At 34.8% G+C, this 13,069-nt stretch overlaps 1 protein-coding gene across 1 annotated transcript in view; it reads right to left on the reverse strand.

Annotated features, from left to right (window-relative positions):
- KNTC1 (kinetochore associated 1) overlaps positions 1-12,748 on the reverse strand; it is a 37,195-nt gene extending 24,447 nt beyond the window's left edge. Inside the window, exons 1-27 of the mRNA XM_008946284.1 lie at positions 12,617-12,748; positions 12,386-12,506; positions 11,864-11,979; positions 11,462-11,534; positions 10,780-10,857; positions 10,230-10,264; positions 9,891-10,001; positions 8,949-9,042; positions 8,546-8,598; positions 8,162-8,274; positions 7,404-7,458; positions 6,946-7,044; positions 6,271-6,314; positions 6,096-6,161; positions 5,926-6,001; positions 5,165-5,284; positions 4,985-5,074; positions 4,772-4,837; positions 4,244-4,305; positions 3,897-4,008; positions 2,989-3,132; positions 2,705-2,761; positions 2,521-2,622; positions 1,860-1,976; positions 1,222-1,365; positions 824-922; positions 154-257 (exon numbers count right to left, since the gene is read on the reverse strand). Of these exons, the coding sequence (XP_008944532.1) occupies positions 154-257; positions 824-922; positions 1,222-1,365; positions 1,860-1,976; positions 2,521-2,622; positions 2,705-2,761; positions 2,989-3,132; positions 3,897-4,008; positions 4,244-4,305; positions 4,772-4,837; positions 4,985-5,074; positions 5,165-5,284; positions 5,926-6,001; positions 6,096-6,161; positions 6,271-6,314; positions 6,946-7,044; positions 7,404-7,458; positions 8,162-8,274; positions 8,546-8,598; positions 8,949-9,042; positions 9,891-10,001; positions 10,230-10,264; positions 10,780-10,857; positions 11,462-11,534; positions 11,864-11,979; positions 12,386-12,506; positions 12,617-12,748 (2,483 nt within the window). The remainder of the gene's footprint in view (positions 1-153; positions 258-823; positions 923-1,221; positions 1,366-1,859; positions 1,977-2,520; positions 2,623-2,704; positions 2,762-2,988; positions 3,133-3,896; positions 4,009-4,243; positions 4,306-4,771; positions 4,838-4,984; positions 5,075-5,164; positions 5,285-5,925; positions 6,002-6,095; positions 6,162-6,270; positions 6,315-6,945; positions 7,045-7,403; positions 7,459-8,161; positions 8,275-8,545; positions 8,599-8,948; positions 9,043-9,890; positions 10,002-10,229; positions 10,265-10,779; positions 10,858-11,461; positions 11,535-11,863; positions 11,980-12,385; positions 12,507-12,616) is intronic.
- Positions 12,749-13,069: the final 321 nt, after the last annotated feature.

Consider the following 13,069-nt stretch of genomic DNA (forward strand, 5'->3'; position numbering starts at 1 on the left):
TGTGGACAAATCAGACTATTATTAATTTATTTGCTACCTATAGCTATGTGCTTTAATAATCATACTTCATCAGACACAGAATATTTCCCCCCAAAACCAGAATTCTAATTGCAAGTACATAAACTAAGGTGTAGACTGTGGATGTTGCCTTACTTGACATGATTCATTTCCAAGTGCTGCTTTACCAGCTGTTCCACTGCTGCACTCCATGGTACCATAGCACCATGCATTATCTGTAGAACTGCATCAAATTTCAGCTGTAAAATGAAACATAAAGAGCTTACTTTTCAAAATAAGTTAGAAGGTATTCCTGTGAAGTAGTGTTCACATGCAAGGGATTCATTGAGGCAAGAGTTTTATTTCTTGGCCCAATCTCCCACTTGCTCAAAGGGAATTCATTAAACATTTTCTGATCTAACCTGACACATATGTTATAGTCATTTATGACACTGTAGAGTTTGAGTTGTATACATATTAAAGCTAGTGAATTTTGCATGTGATGACATCAAAACTACAATTAAACTCTCAAACCAAGACATCACAAGGGAGAATTATTTCCTCCTCATACCACTCATGTAAAAATGTACAGTGGACACTCCATCATTGGATGTGTTCAACATCAGGCTGGATGCAGCTTTGTGCAGCCTGGTCTAGTGGGAGATGTCCCTTTCCCATGGATGTGGGGTTAGAATTAGATGATCTTTAAGGTCCCTTCCAACTCAAACCATTCTATGATACTCATATGTTTATATAAAAGCTATGTGTTTCATTCTGAACTGATGTGTTAGAGCCATTTGATGCCTGTTTCACAAAAGATACTTACATCTGTATCAGAGATACAGCCAATGACAGCTATTGCCTTGGCCTCCCATGCAGTTTCAAATACTGAAGCAGATCGTGTACGACAACGTTCTAGCAAATCCTGTATATTTTGATAAAGATTAGTAAGATATTTGAGCTCAGAAAAGATAGAAAAATCTCATAATATAAACACAAATTAAAAGGTTTTTTTGACATTTAAGGGACAGATTTGGCTATCTTCCCTTGTGTCTGTTAATGCCTCATTACTGAAATAGTAACTGTCAGTAAGTTCATTGACAGGACTAAGCTAATCTGAAATCTTATCCTAAAATTCAGGTGTAAATAAAAATGGTCATCATCTTTGTTTTCTGCTTACTCATGTTGAAACAGCTTTCTTCAAAAGAAAGAAAATCTGGATACCTTTATATACTGTAGAAGAAGTTCATCCTTTTGTAGGTTATGTTCACAGAGGTAGGGTTTTATAAACTTCTCCAAAATGGATGGGACAAGCTCAGGTGCCAAAATTTTATCAAACATGCGAAACACAATAGTAGTTGCATTTTCCTGGGCAGCAAGTAGAACAATGCCATGTTAGAACATCACCCATTAGTACATGATCCTTTACATCTCCCATAAATAATTCTACTTCCAGTTTCCATTGAAATCAGTTAAATGATTTCAAGAACTAGCATCCTTCTTCAGGTCAAATAAAAGCTTTCTTTTACAAAGCCCCTTATTGTTCAGTTGTGCTTCTAATTTCTCTGTTGCTAATGCTTGTTCCACAGTATAGGATCTGTAATGAATCACAAATCATGGAGTTTAAGCCACACCTTCTCATAGGATCTTGTCACATTATATATTTATAGCCACAATTGAGAGAAAATTTGTAACAAACACAACATATTAAACAGCCTCAGCAGCTTCTGAACACAAGTTTAACCAATAATTCCATCAGGATTCCTCTTTTGTCTGACTTTAAATTGCATACTACAAGATTCTTCTCCTTCTCAGAACAATCCACTATTCAAAAGCACTTTTTGAAGTGTCTGCAGAATTACCTTTTCAAAATTACAGAGTGCCAGCCTGCAGTTGTATTTTCTGTACAGCTTTATCAGTTCTTGTAAATCATTTACCAGCTTCTTTAACCTATGCACTTCTTCACAGTCACCACCTTTCTGAAACAGTGTTGAGAAGTGACATATTAGAATCTTCAAGACCATTAAGTGCAGCCATAAACAGGAAGAAAAATTATTCTCCACATCTCTGGTATAAGATAAGGATAGCTGACTTACAATGCAGCAAGGAAGATTGTGGCAAGACATTAGAAAAAGAATCTAAGTATAAAGACAGCAATGCACAAGTAGAGCCTGCACAGGGAAAAGGGACAGGTAAGACAGAGGGCTAGACATGGTGTACCTACAGCTGACATTTTCCTTGGAGGCAGAACCCTAATTTTAATTTAATTTTCCAAGAAACCACAGTGTTTGGTGCCTTGCAATCTTGAAGATTTTATGAATATACATGCTGAACTGTTACCTTTATATGGCATACAACAAAGAAAATCAAGTACGTGTTGAAAGATAGACTGAATTTTTCTTCTTGCAATTACACCCCTCAAACATGGGGTTCAGAAGTTGAAGACAGCATACCTAATTAACACAGAATATCAGTGTTTCCAGGTTTTAAAATGCAAATCCTTGTCTTTGCTACATTTCTTACCAAAGGAGTCCACTGGCCAAAAGTTGTCAGTCCCATTTCACCTTGATTTTTACTTGTGAAAAAAATCTCTGCCATTTGGAGTCCATTTTCTGGCCAATGTGCCTGTCCAGAATGATTGATGTTAGCAAAATATATTATACATATAGAAATCCAAGACAGGCAAAGTTTCTGCACTATGACTTACCTTATCAGTTAATTCCAGGTTTCGAGCAACTTGTTCCAGCCATTTTGCTAATATTTTCTGAAAAAAAAACCCATGCAGTTATAAGTAGAGTTAGGCTACCAGAGCAAAATTTGCAATTAGAAACTCGCTTTAAAAGAAATTGTTTAAAATATAAACTGTAAGGAAAAGAATCCCTTTAAAAGACAGAGGAACAAGTTTCTGCTATTCAGAAATAAAAGATTGTAGGTCTGACTATAAAATTCTCAGCCTGAGAATGTTAGGTTTTGCATTTAAGTGAGTCTTACCTGTCCCTTTGGCACAACTCTTCTTAAGAAAGGGATCACTACATTTTTAAGCCACAAACATAGTTCCTTCAAAGGAACAGTGGAATGGATGGCATTGAGCAAGTTTTCCAGCATTTTCTCATCAAAGCTGCTTTCAAAATCTGCCTAAAACATTAAACCAGAACAATTACAGATACATACAGTATATATGTTTATCTGATACTTTGTCAAGCAGTTCCACTAAGAGGAAGAAAAAAAAGATTTCACAAATACAAAGAGAAAATATCAATAAACACAGACAGGAATTTGAAAAAAAAAATAGCTTTGTTCAGAAAAACTAGACTTCAGTCTTCTTAAACAAGACCTAATTAAAGCCTAATTAAATTTCTTTGCAAATTACAGTGGCAGGATCATGTCCTATTACTTTAGAATGCACTCTATAGGTCTGTCTTACTAAGAAGACAACAGTCACAGACCTGAAAGTCCTGCACTAAGAACATAATAGCCCATAGCCACTATTATAAATCTGTCATTCAGAGTAAGTAATGTATGTAATTATTTTTAAAGGATTTTAAGGCAGCTGGCAAATGTCCACTTAAAAATTCTGAGAGCTGTGCTTGGAAGAAAGGGAATGGAAGATTATAACCAGCACAAAATAAATCAAAGAACTGTCATTCTTCAGACCTAGAAATATGTGTTCTGAGATCAGAAATACCAGTTTATTCTTAAATCAATAAGAAGTCCAGCCTTCTAAGGAGCTAAGTGAGCAGGTAGTAATTGTGATAATAGATGAGATTCTGCCAAAGACCTTCAGTTCTTTGTGGAGCTGTTTCATAACTGCATTGGCCTGATTCTGTTAAATAAGGCTGGAAAATTTAAGAGACTTAACATCCTCTATAAATACCAAAGAGACATCTATGCCTTCTCACCTGATGCCTCAGCCAGAGGTACTGTGCACAAGATAAATTTCCTTCTTCTAGCTGAAAAAGGATATTCTTGAAAATGTCATCATTATTCAAGAACTCTGTCCAAGCAATACCACTAGAAGCAAGATTAAAAAAAAATAAAAATCTAGATAAGATAGTACATGTGCCACAGATAATGCTTTCAACATATGGGATAACTCCTTCTCCACAGTTTTGGATGGGAAACTTCAGGAAGAGAGAGAAGGGTTTCAAGTCTAATGAATTTAAAAAAAAATCATCTTAATTTCAATGGCACTTAACTATTACAATTAAATTTACTTTAAATCTTAACAAAAAAAACAGAAACAAACCTGAATTTCTCTAGTCCAAAGGCTCCATAGAAAGTTGTAAGCCTTGCCTGAGCTCTCAATACCTTAATGCAGACAAGAGATTTTTAAGGTCAATATCTGTCTCACCAAACAGTCATGTTACATTGTTAGAATAACCACCACAAAGAGGAAGAATGGAGGAAAATAAAGATTTTTCAAGAATTTCAGTTAATTACATATGTAAGTTTAACAAAGCATTAATTTCACTTGTGTAAACACTTTACACTCCTTCTTGAAGGCAGGTGAGGTCTGCCCAGCATACAATAAGACTAAATAGGAAACAAAATTAAATAACTAAAAGCACTTAAAGCTTCTTCCTTCAGTTTCTGTAGCACCTGAAAATGAATCTTTTTATGACTGAAGGAATTGTTTATTTCTGAAACCTGGGGTTTCATTACTGTGGTTCTCTTTTATAATGTAAAATCCAATCTTGTTGTAGCACAGTTTTTAAAACTCTGCATCATATTTGTTTATCATATGATACTGTGGGGTAAAGAAATTTGTCCTCACCTCTGTTATGGATACTGGAGCCCCATCAGATGATGGAGTGATGGCTCTATCATCTCTCTTCATAATCTGAAACAAACACATGAAATGGTTTGGCTGACAACTCAGTACATGCAGAACCTGCCAGACAGTACTGATTTGAAGATGTCCCCCCCTCAAGTTGTACAGAAGCTTGTAACAGGAATGGATGAGGATAAGCAATTGAAACAGACTTACTCTGACTTTGGCATAGTTCAGCATTTCTTGAGTGGTTTCATACAGTGGCCATGGAGCACTTATGCAGTAACCCACGACAAACAGGCTATCCTGTTTGCATGAGCAAATAACCAAAATTAATTCAATTTGAATTACTTTATTAGAGAAAGAGAGGAATTACTTTATTACAGAAAGAAAAACCTGAATTTTTTGCAGATTTTCCTTGGCTTCATTCACAAGATCCAGTTTGTGACCATAACTCCCAAGAGAAGGTGAAGCTAGTTTCTCTAAAATAGTGTTTGCTTTCACTTTGTATACAAGCTGTTTAAAAAAAAAAAGCCAGTTTTCAGTTTGATGCAATTAAATTTTAAGCAGACAATATTCAGCTAAAAACTCTACACTTTGGTTCACAACATTTTTGAGATAAAGTGTGTCTATGTACAGAGAATGATTTCATTAAAGAAATAGATTACCAATTCCCTAACAATGGTGGTACCTTTTTATCCCACCAGCTAAGCCTGAGGCTTTTTTATTTAAACAACAAAAAAGTAAAGGGAACATTCAAATTGCATTATTTGAATCAATCAGTTAATGAAGCCAGATTATGTGTTAACAAGTGCATGTGAAATTTTTTTTTCTTTTTTTAGTAACAATGTTTCCTGCTGCTTAGACAAATGTGCCTTCTCCTGATCCAGCAGCACTTATTTTGATCAGAAGATCTACTTCTGGACCACTTCTCATGGCAAGGTTTGGTAGTTATTGCAAATACAAACAGCTCACCATGGAGTTGTCTTAATTTTGAATCAGCTTTCAATTATAGCGAGTTGCTTTGTAAGGCAACATTCCACCCTATCTGTAATATTTTGCATACTTTCTGTTGGACTATAGGGTAAGAATGTTACTTATAAGTTCAGTTGTATTAATTTATCTCCAAATGTATTTATAAAGAACAGACAACTTACCTCAACATCTAGTCCAAACTGAATAGCAAAATTCTCTGCTTCAGTGAATTTGTGTTTGTGAAGTAAGCGACTTAGCCTAGGGGTAAAATAAAGTGCAGTAGTTCAACAGAAGTGCCAAATCACAGATAAAAAGCTAAAATCATAAAATAGTGTTTCAGGGAAACTTGTACCTATTTTCTGGCAAGGCTTCAGTTAAACTTCTCATCACAACAATAGAAACTGCACCTTCAGAGGGTCTGAGGATGAGAGGAACTACATGAGTTTATCAGTGGTGAAACAACTATATGTAGTAGTCTGCCATTTTTATATAATGAAGATCTAGTAAGAAACAAAACATTATCTTACATCTGATGTTTTTCATTAATTCCTTCCAAGAAGTATATTGTATCCTGTAGCACACAATAACAGACATCATTAGGTAGAATAGGGAAACAGTCCTAAGAAAGCAGCTGTAATGCATTAAGTGGTTTTTTTTTTCCATCTAGAAACAAACTACTGCTTTTCTCTCAGATAAATTTGTTGGGTTTTTTAAATGCTTATCATGTTATTTCCTGGATAGATTCTGTCCAAAATTTCTAAGGGCCTTAAATGAACAGACTAAGCCCACTCTTTTTCAACTTTCTTTTGTTAAAGGCTTTATAAGAAAGCAGTTTAAACAGTAAAAGAAAGAGTTCTCTCATCTGAACTTAAGTAAATCCCTAATAAATCAAAGGCATTTTTCTATGCTAAGAGAAGTTAAAACTCCATACAGCTTTTATCTGTAACAGCAGCATGAACTGGCAGTAGTATTGAACATTGCAACAGACCTGGGCCTAGAATCAACCTGTTTGGTTTGTTACATATTGTACCTTTTTCTCCATTCTCTGGGGACACAATTCAGTTTTCCTTTGCATACTTCCTGCAGTTTCTAGCATAAATTGGTTTTAATCTAGCAAGAATAATGCAATACACTCTTTAAGAATTACACATCTTAAGACAACTATATTTTTTCATAGAATAACAAAAATCATCTGAACATACTGTGCCAATCCCACTTTGAACAAGTGAAGAAACAACAGATACTTCCAAAGAATAGAGTGGTTGCATAGTGGGCAATGCAAAAACCTTTAGACTTCTCATCTATATAAAAAAAAAAAAGGCAGGGAGAGAAAACAAAGAAACAAGTCAGAATTATTTTTTTGTTACACAGTAGTGACATAGTGATGTTTGCAGAATTATCTCTATTCCCAAACAATCCATAAAACTCCCCAAAAGCTGGGCAGCTTGCCCTGATCACCACTGTAACACATTGCAATTGTCTCTCACTTGCTTTATCTGAATATATAGATGATGACATTTCAGTTTTGACTTTGAGTTCCTGAGAATTCTGTCTGCTCCAAATATCTGGCCACTTCCTTTCCTCCCAGCTCCCACCCTCTTTTTTTCTGTGAGTGACTGCATAACAGTGAAGGAACAGAGGGTAGATGAAGAGTTCATACCTGTTTGTCATCTGGCACTGTCATGACTATGAGTTTAACATTGGCAAGCCCTTGCCTACACAACAAGGAAGAGAAAAAAACCAGAATATACTTTATAAATCTTATGCTAAAACTGTGAAATTGCTTCTGAGTTTAAGAAAATTTTGTTTTCTGTGGAAACTGTTAGGTTTTAAAACCCTACAGTGCACCCAAAAATAACAGTGCTTTTCCATGTAGAGGGTACACATTTAACTGCTGACATTCTTAAGCTTTTCCAATGGATCTGATTCTTATTTCTGTAAACTGGGGCAGAGCAATGGAATGAGCCAAGAGTCTTGCCTACTGATCTTAATTGCCATTAAAATTTCTTCTGTATTTTAACCAGTATATGCATCTCCTGATTTTGGCTTCTCCATCTGCAGAATGAAGATTTTATTAATCTATCTGAAAGACAGGCTGGCTTTGTTATAACATCAGACTTGTAAGCCATATCACACACCTTATTTTACCCATAGGTTTTGTAAATGATACTGGTTAAGTGCAGATTCCTTAGCAGTAAAAACAGACAAACCAAGAAAAAGCAGAAAGCACCAAGGTTTTCTTTTCTACACCACAAAGCTGCAGATACAGTCCAAATATTTTGTCCTCGTGACTAGGAAGATTTCAATAAAGATTGATAAAAATTCACTATCACAGAAAACCAAGTGGTTTTGGCACATTTCTTGTAACAACAGACAACTTTTTACTTTTCAGAAGTGATGCTGTAACACTTTACTTACCATATGACCGGAGAAGAATCAGACTCTGTACTTAGAAGAAATTCTTCAATATGTATTAAGGGCCAATCCCAAATTAGAGTAAGAGAATAAACATCCCAAATGCTTAAAATATTCTAGATTTAAAAAAAAAAAATAAACAATGATATATGGATTTCATATTTTCTTCACAGAAGACATTTTTATCTTTTTTGAGAATATTAATACATTTAATATAAATGTCTAGGAAAAGAATAAAAAAAAAAAATCATAGTAAGATCAAGATCCTCAGTAAATATAAGCATCTCTAAGTTACAGAAACATATTTTAAAGCTATTAATTTTAAAAATATATTAGCTGGTTCAAGATCATGGCAAAATGAAAACTAAACCAAATCATTACACATACCTCTGTATCTAAAACAAACAGCAGATTGCCAAGAACTTGAAGTTTTGCTGCATCTAAAAAAAAAAATCAAGTTACATAGATTTATTATTTTTCTTGAGAAATATAGTTGAAGCAAAAACATTTTAATACGTACAACCAAGCACTGGAAACCTACAAATGTTTAACTTCTTGGAACTTCCTAGTACTGTGAAAAGTTTATTTTAAACAGAATTAGGTTTATGTATCTAAGTTAAACTCAAGAATTATGAAGCACACACTTTGGCTGGACCTTTCCACCAAGTGCTGCATTTGGTATGTGTGTTTTTACTAAAACAAATGAAATAACTGAAAATGTCTTACTATTTTCTGCAATTAGATATGAATTCCACACTTGCCTATAGAAAGTAAAAAGCCCTTTTTTTACCTTTGATCAGGCTGGAATCTGCAGAACTTCGAACAGACACGAGGTTGCTGGTAGTGTCCACCTCCCATCTGGAGAGTGCATAATCCCCTCTACCCTGTTAGCAAGGACAAAGTAGAATGGGGTCAGACATTAGAAGTCTGACCACTGATGAATGTGCTTCTACAATTGATCTTTAACTTGGAAAGCTGAAAAACTTAAACTGTATTCCTAATGAATGCTCATGTTCAGAAAAATACATTAATTTCTTTTTAGTTCAACCTTTTTCCTTTCTCCTTTCAAGAGTGGCTTTTCCTACAGTAATTGTTAGTCAGCATCCCCAAACATTTTGGCTCTTCTAAAAACATGTCATATTTCAAACCATCCAGTTCTGGTTCTCAAAGAACATAAAGCCTGAATTCAACAGGCTTTCAGTCAATAAACTTAGAAAACTTGTCTAGAAGATGAAAATAGCATCTCAAAATATCCCTATATTTTATTTTTTTTTAAAATTTATTCCTGTACTTAGTTCATGTTTAAGGGCTTTGTTGAATTGGGACCTTAACTGTTACTTTGGCAAGCCTTTGCTGAATGTGAACCTGACTGGAAGACCTTGGGCAGCTTTGGCTTTGTCTCTGAGCTCAAGGATGGGACTATAAATAGATTTGCCTGTGCAGGCCAGGAACCACACTCATTTACTCAGGTCATGCAACCATGGTGAAAATATTTTTCCCTCCATACTTCCTCAGTATTTTTCCATCCATCATAAGTTGGATGTTCTGATCTGACAAGTTATTTAATCACAAGAAAAACTACAGACAGACTGCACAAATCAGAACCTTTAAATTTACAGCAAAAAGTTTATGAACATCTTTTTCAATGAGCTAGGAATAAATTTAGTTGCAGATCACAAAAAGCCATCACTGATCACATAACACTTGTTACAAACACATTCTTAGTACTCACCCCAATTATCAAGTGGATTTTCTTCACTGAGTTACTTATCACAAAATTCTGACAGCCAAGGCTGTGATACTCTTCTGTGGAAATGAAAGCTGTCTTTATCTGTCCCTGTAACTTGTGGGGTCGAAGACAAAGGGAACAAAAACAAAAGGGGAAGAAAAACATATTTATACAGCCAGTAGATAAAACCTTGAACTGCTCCCATGTCCATGTACAGAAAAAGGAATAATCACAATTATGAGTTGTAATAATAAACTGGTAAGCAGTCAAAGAAATGTACAGAGCAAAGTTTTGTTACAAACTGCATACAACACATGTCACAAGTTAGGAGGTAGTTCTTACTTTCTTTGCAGCAATCATATCCATCTTGTCAATTGCTACATTAAATAAAAAAAAAGAGCAGTGTTAAATAAACTTTCTTAAAATAGAAATAAAGACACTAAATATCACACAGGAGTGCTGAATGCTAAGCTGACTGTGCTGAAAAACACTTTAGCCAAGATCCTTGACAGGCTTTACTTCTACTGATCACAGTATTGAGTTACAAAAAGTTAACTATATGCTTATACAGCTTTAAAAATTTGAATTATTCCCAATATTCTTCAGTACAGCTAAGACTGATTATGGCTTAAAATCCTGCTTCAACAGTATTCAGTACTCTCTAAAGCAATGACTCAGAGAAACACAAGCTAAGGGAATTATTGGAAGAATAAAAAAATAACTTTATCACAGAAGTAGTTGTATATCAGTTTCCCTTTAAAAACAAACTAAGATTATGTAGAAAATCCCAACTCAATATCTTATTCCCAGTAGAAAGATGCAGAGAAAAGCTTTTTTAACACAGCTCTTCTTGTTCAAATGGAAACACCAAGTGGTTTGCAGATCATCTCACCTTCTTGTGTTCTACCAAGTGGGAGACACATAATGCAGAAGAATCCACTGCTTGTGAGAATGAACATATGATAAACACCTAAAAAAATCCAATACAAGTACTTCAAAATTAAGTTTTCAAGAGTAGACTACTTCTTTATGAACAGGACAGTGAAATAACTGACAAAAACCCCTCCCAACGACTGACCAATAGATTAGATTATCTTAAAACAAAAATATGATTACCTTAAGTAAGTTTGTATATCTTAGAATTGTTTGAAACTATGATTTTTGCATGCATCCATGAGACTGCAAATTCTGTTTTCATGACAAAACTACATTTAAATACATCACATTGTGACAGAACAAGACTGGGAGCTTATGGAAGAACAGTAACTACTGAAATCTGGAAGGAGATAGAGGAATCTTTCCTTTTTGAGCATTTTAGTATGCTTAGCAATCTCAAAATAAAGAGGTATTGAGTTCCAAATCATTGTTGTTTTTCTATGACATTCATAAAATATTTAATGAGAATTAAATATTTTTACAGGAAATCATTAAGGAAAGTGCACCTAGTGTGTACAAACCAAAGTAAACCTGTATGTGAGTATTTACTTTGTAGTCTTTTTCCCTGAGAGATACTAAAAGGGAACAAAAACCACAAAAATTGAGACAAGAGGGAAAAAAAACAATCAAATCCTTACCTGGATCTGCATTATCCTTTTCAATAAAGAGATTTAAGTAAGTCTTTTCACTTGAAGATTTTTCAACCAAACTCTAAAATAGAATCATCATGAAGACTTGTAAGACTAGTATTCTGTATTTTATTGTGGGGGAAGGAAATACTGATTATCAGTTCAAATGTTTTTTTGTTCATGAAGAACTAGTTCTTGTTTATACATGTCATTCCCAAATATATTTTCCTTATTCATAACTTAGGGGAACAAATGTGTCCCTTTAATCTGTTTGTTCAAACTAGAAGATGTGTTCAAAACACAAGAATGTTTATTTTTCAATATTTGGAAATAAGGAAAAAAAAAAAGCAACTGAAGAAATTCTGAGAACAAAATTATTTTAGCAAAATTAGAATAGAAAAATGACTGTACCTTTGTTAGCAAGGTTTGTTTTGATGGTATGTGGATAAGATGGAAATTGCCACTTCTCTCACCAACCACAAGAAACTGTTTTTCTTGACACATACCAACTACATCTACATTAGTATCTGAAAATTTCCATGGAAAAATGTCAGGTATTAAAATTTGGGGTTTATTAGTAGACATTCATATTTGAAACACAGGAACTAGACAATAGAGTGTCCCAGATTTCTTCAAAATTATTTGTTTTGATTAAATAAAGTAGAGAAAAGGGCATACAAGAAGAGGTTTTGGTATCTGTTATTCCCATTTTAGAGAAAAGTTAGAGATCATTCTAATTAAATGGGACAGAAGTACTTAGTTTATTGTATACAGAACCAACAATCCCTTTTTATTACCTAGGTATTTATTATAATACTTCTTTTTGCAGGTTAGTTAGATATGCAAGATGCTTGCTGTATCTTCCTATACAAAGCTAATACACAGGTTAAAAGTCACTTTTAACTTCCAAGGAATTTTAAGGAATGAATTTACCAAACTGAACGTGCATCTGAAGAGATTGCCCAGTACTGTCAAGAAGTGCCACTGATCTGTCAACAACAATAATACTGCCATCCTTTGAGTTGCATGCATACAACTGTGGATTAACGGAGACCTAAGAAGAATAAGGTTGTTATACAGAATAACTGAGGCACTTTAAAGTATACGACAAAAGAACTTGGTAATTATTAAGAAAAAGAGCAATGCAGCTTTGAGAAATTCTACCTTTTCTGAAGATGTGATTTGAAGTAGTGTATCCACTTGGTACAATGCAGTTCCACATTCATGTCCTAAACCCACAGGCAGCTGCTCACTCCTTGTGTCATCACATGTAAGAAATTCAATGTCATTCCACATGTTCACCTATGACAAACATTTAAGGAATATGCTGTAAAGCATAGATCTTTATAATAAAGTTATATGACCATGCACAAATTATCGATTTTATTGCTCTCTGGTGATTCTGTGTCTAGGAGGGAAGGTAGCACGCTGAGTTTCCTAAAGGCAAATTGTGTTTTTAGGCAAGACAAAGTTAAGTCGGAAGATCAATGTGGCTCCCAGCTGACGTCCCGGTGGGCCTGACGGAACGCAGCTCGGCGAGAACGGGTTTCGCGCCCCCTGCGGAACGAAATCAGTGCCAGCGAGCCCTCCTCACCCCACAGCAGCCCCCCGCCCGCC

Source organism: Merops nubicus, unplaced genomic scaffold, assembly GCF_000691845.1.
Source record: "Merops nubicus isolate BGI_N331 unplaced genomic scaffold, ASM69184v1 scaffold138, whole genome shotgun sequence".
Lineage (NCBI taxonomy): Eukaryota > Metazoa > Chordata > Aves > Coraciiformes > Meropidae > Merops > Merops nubicus.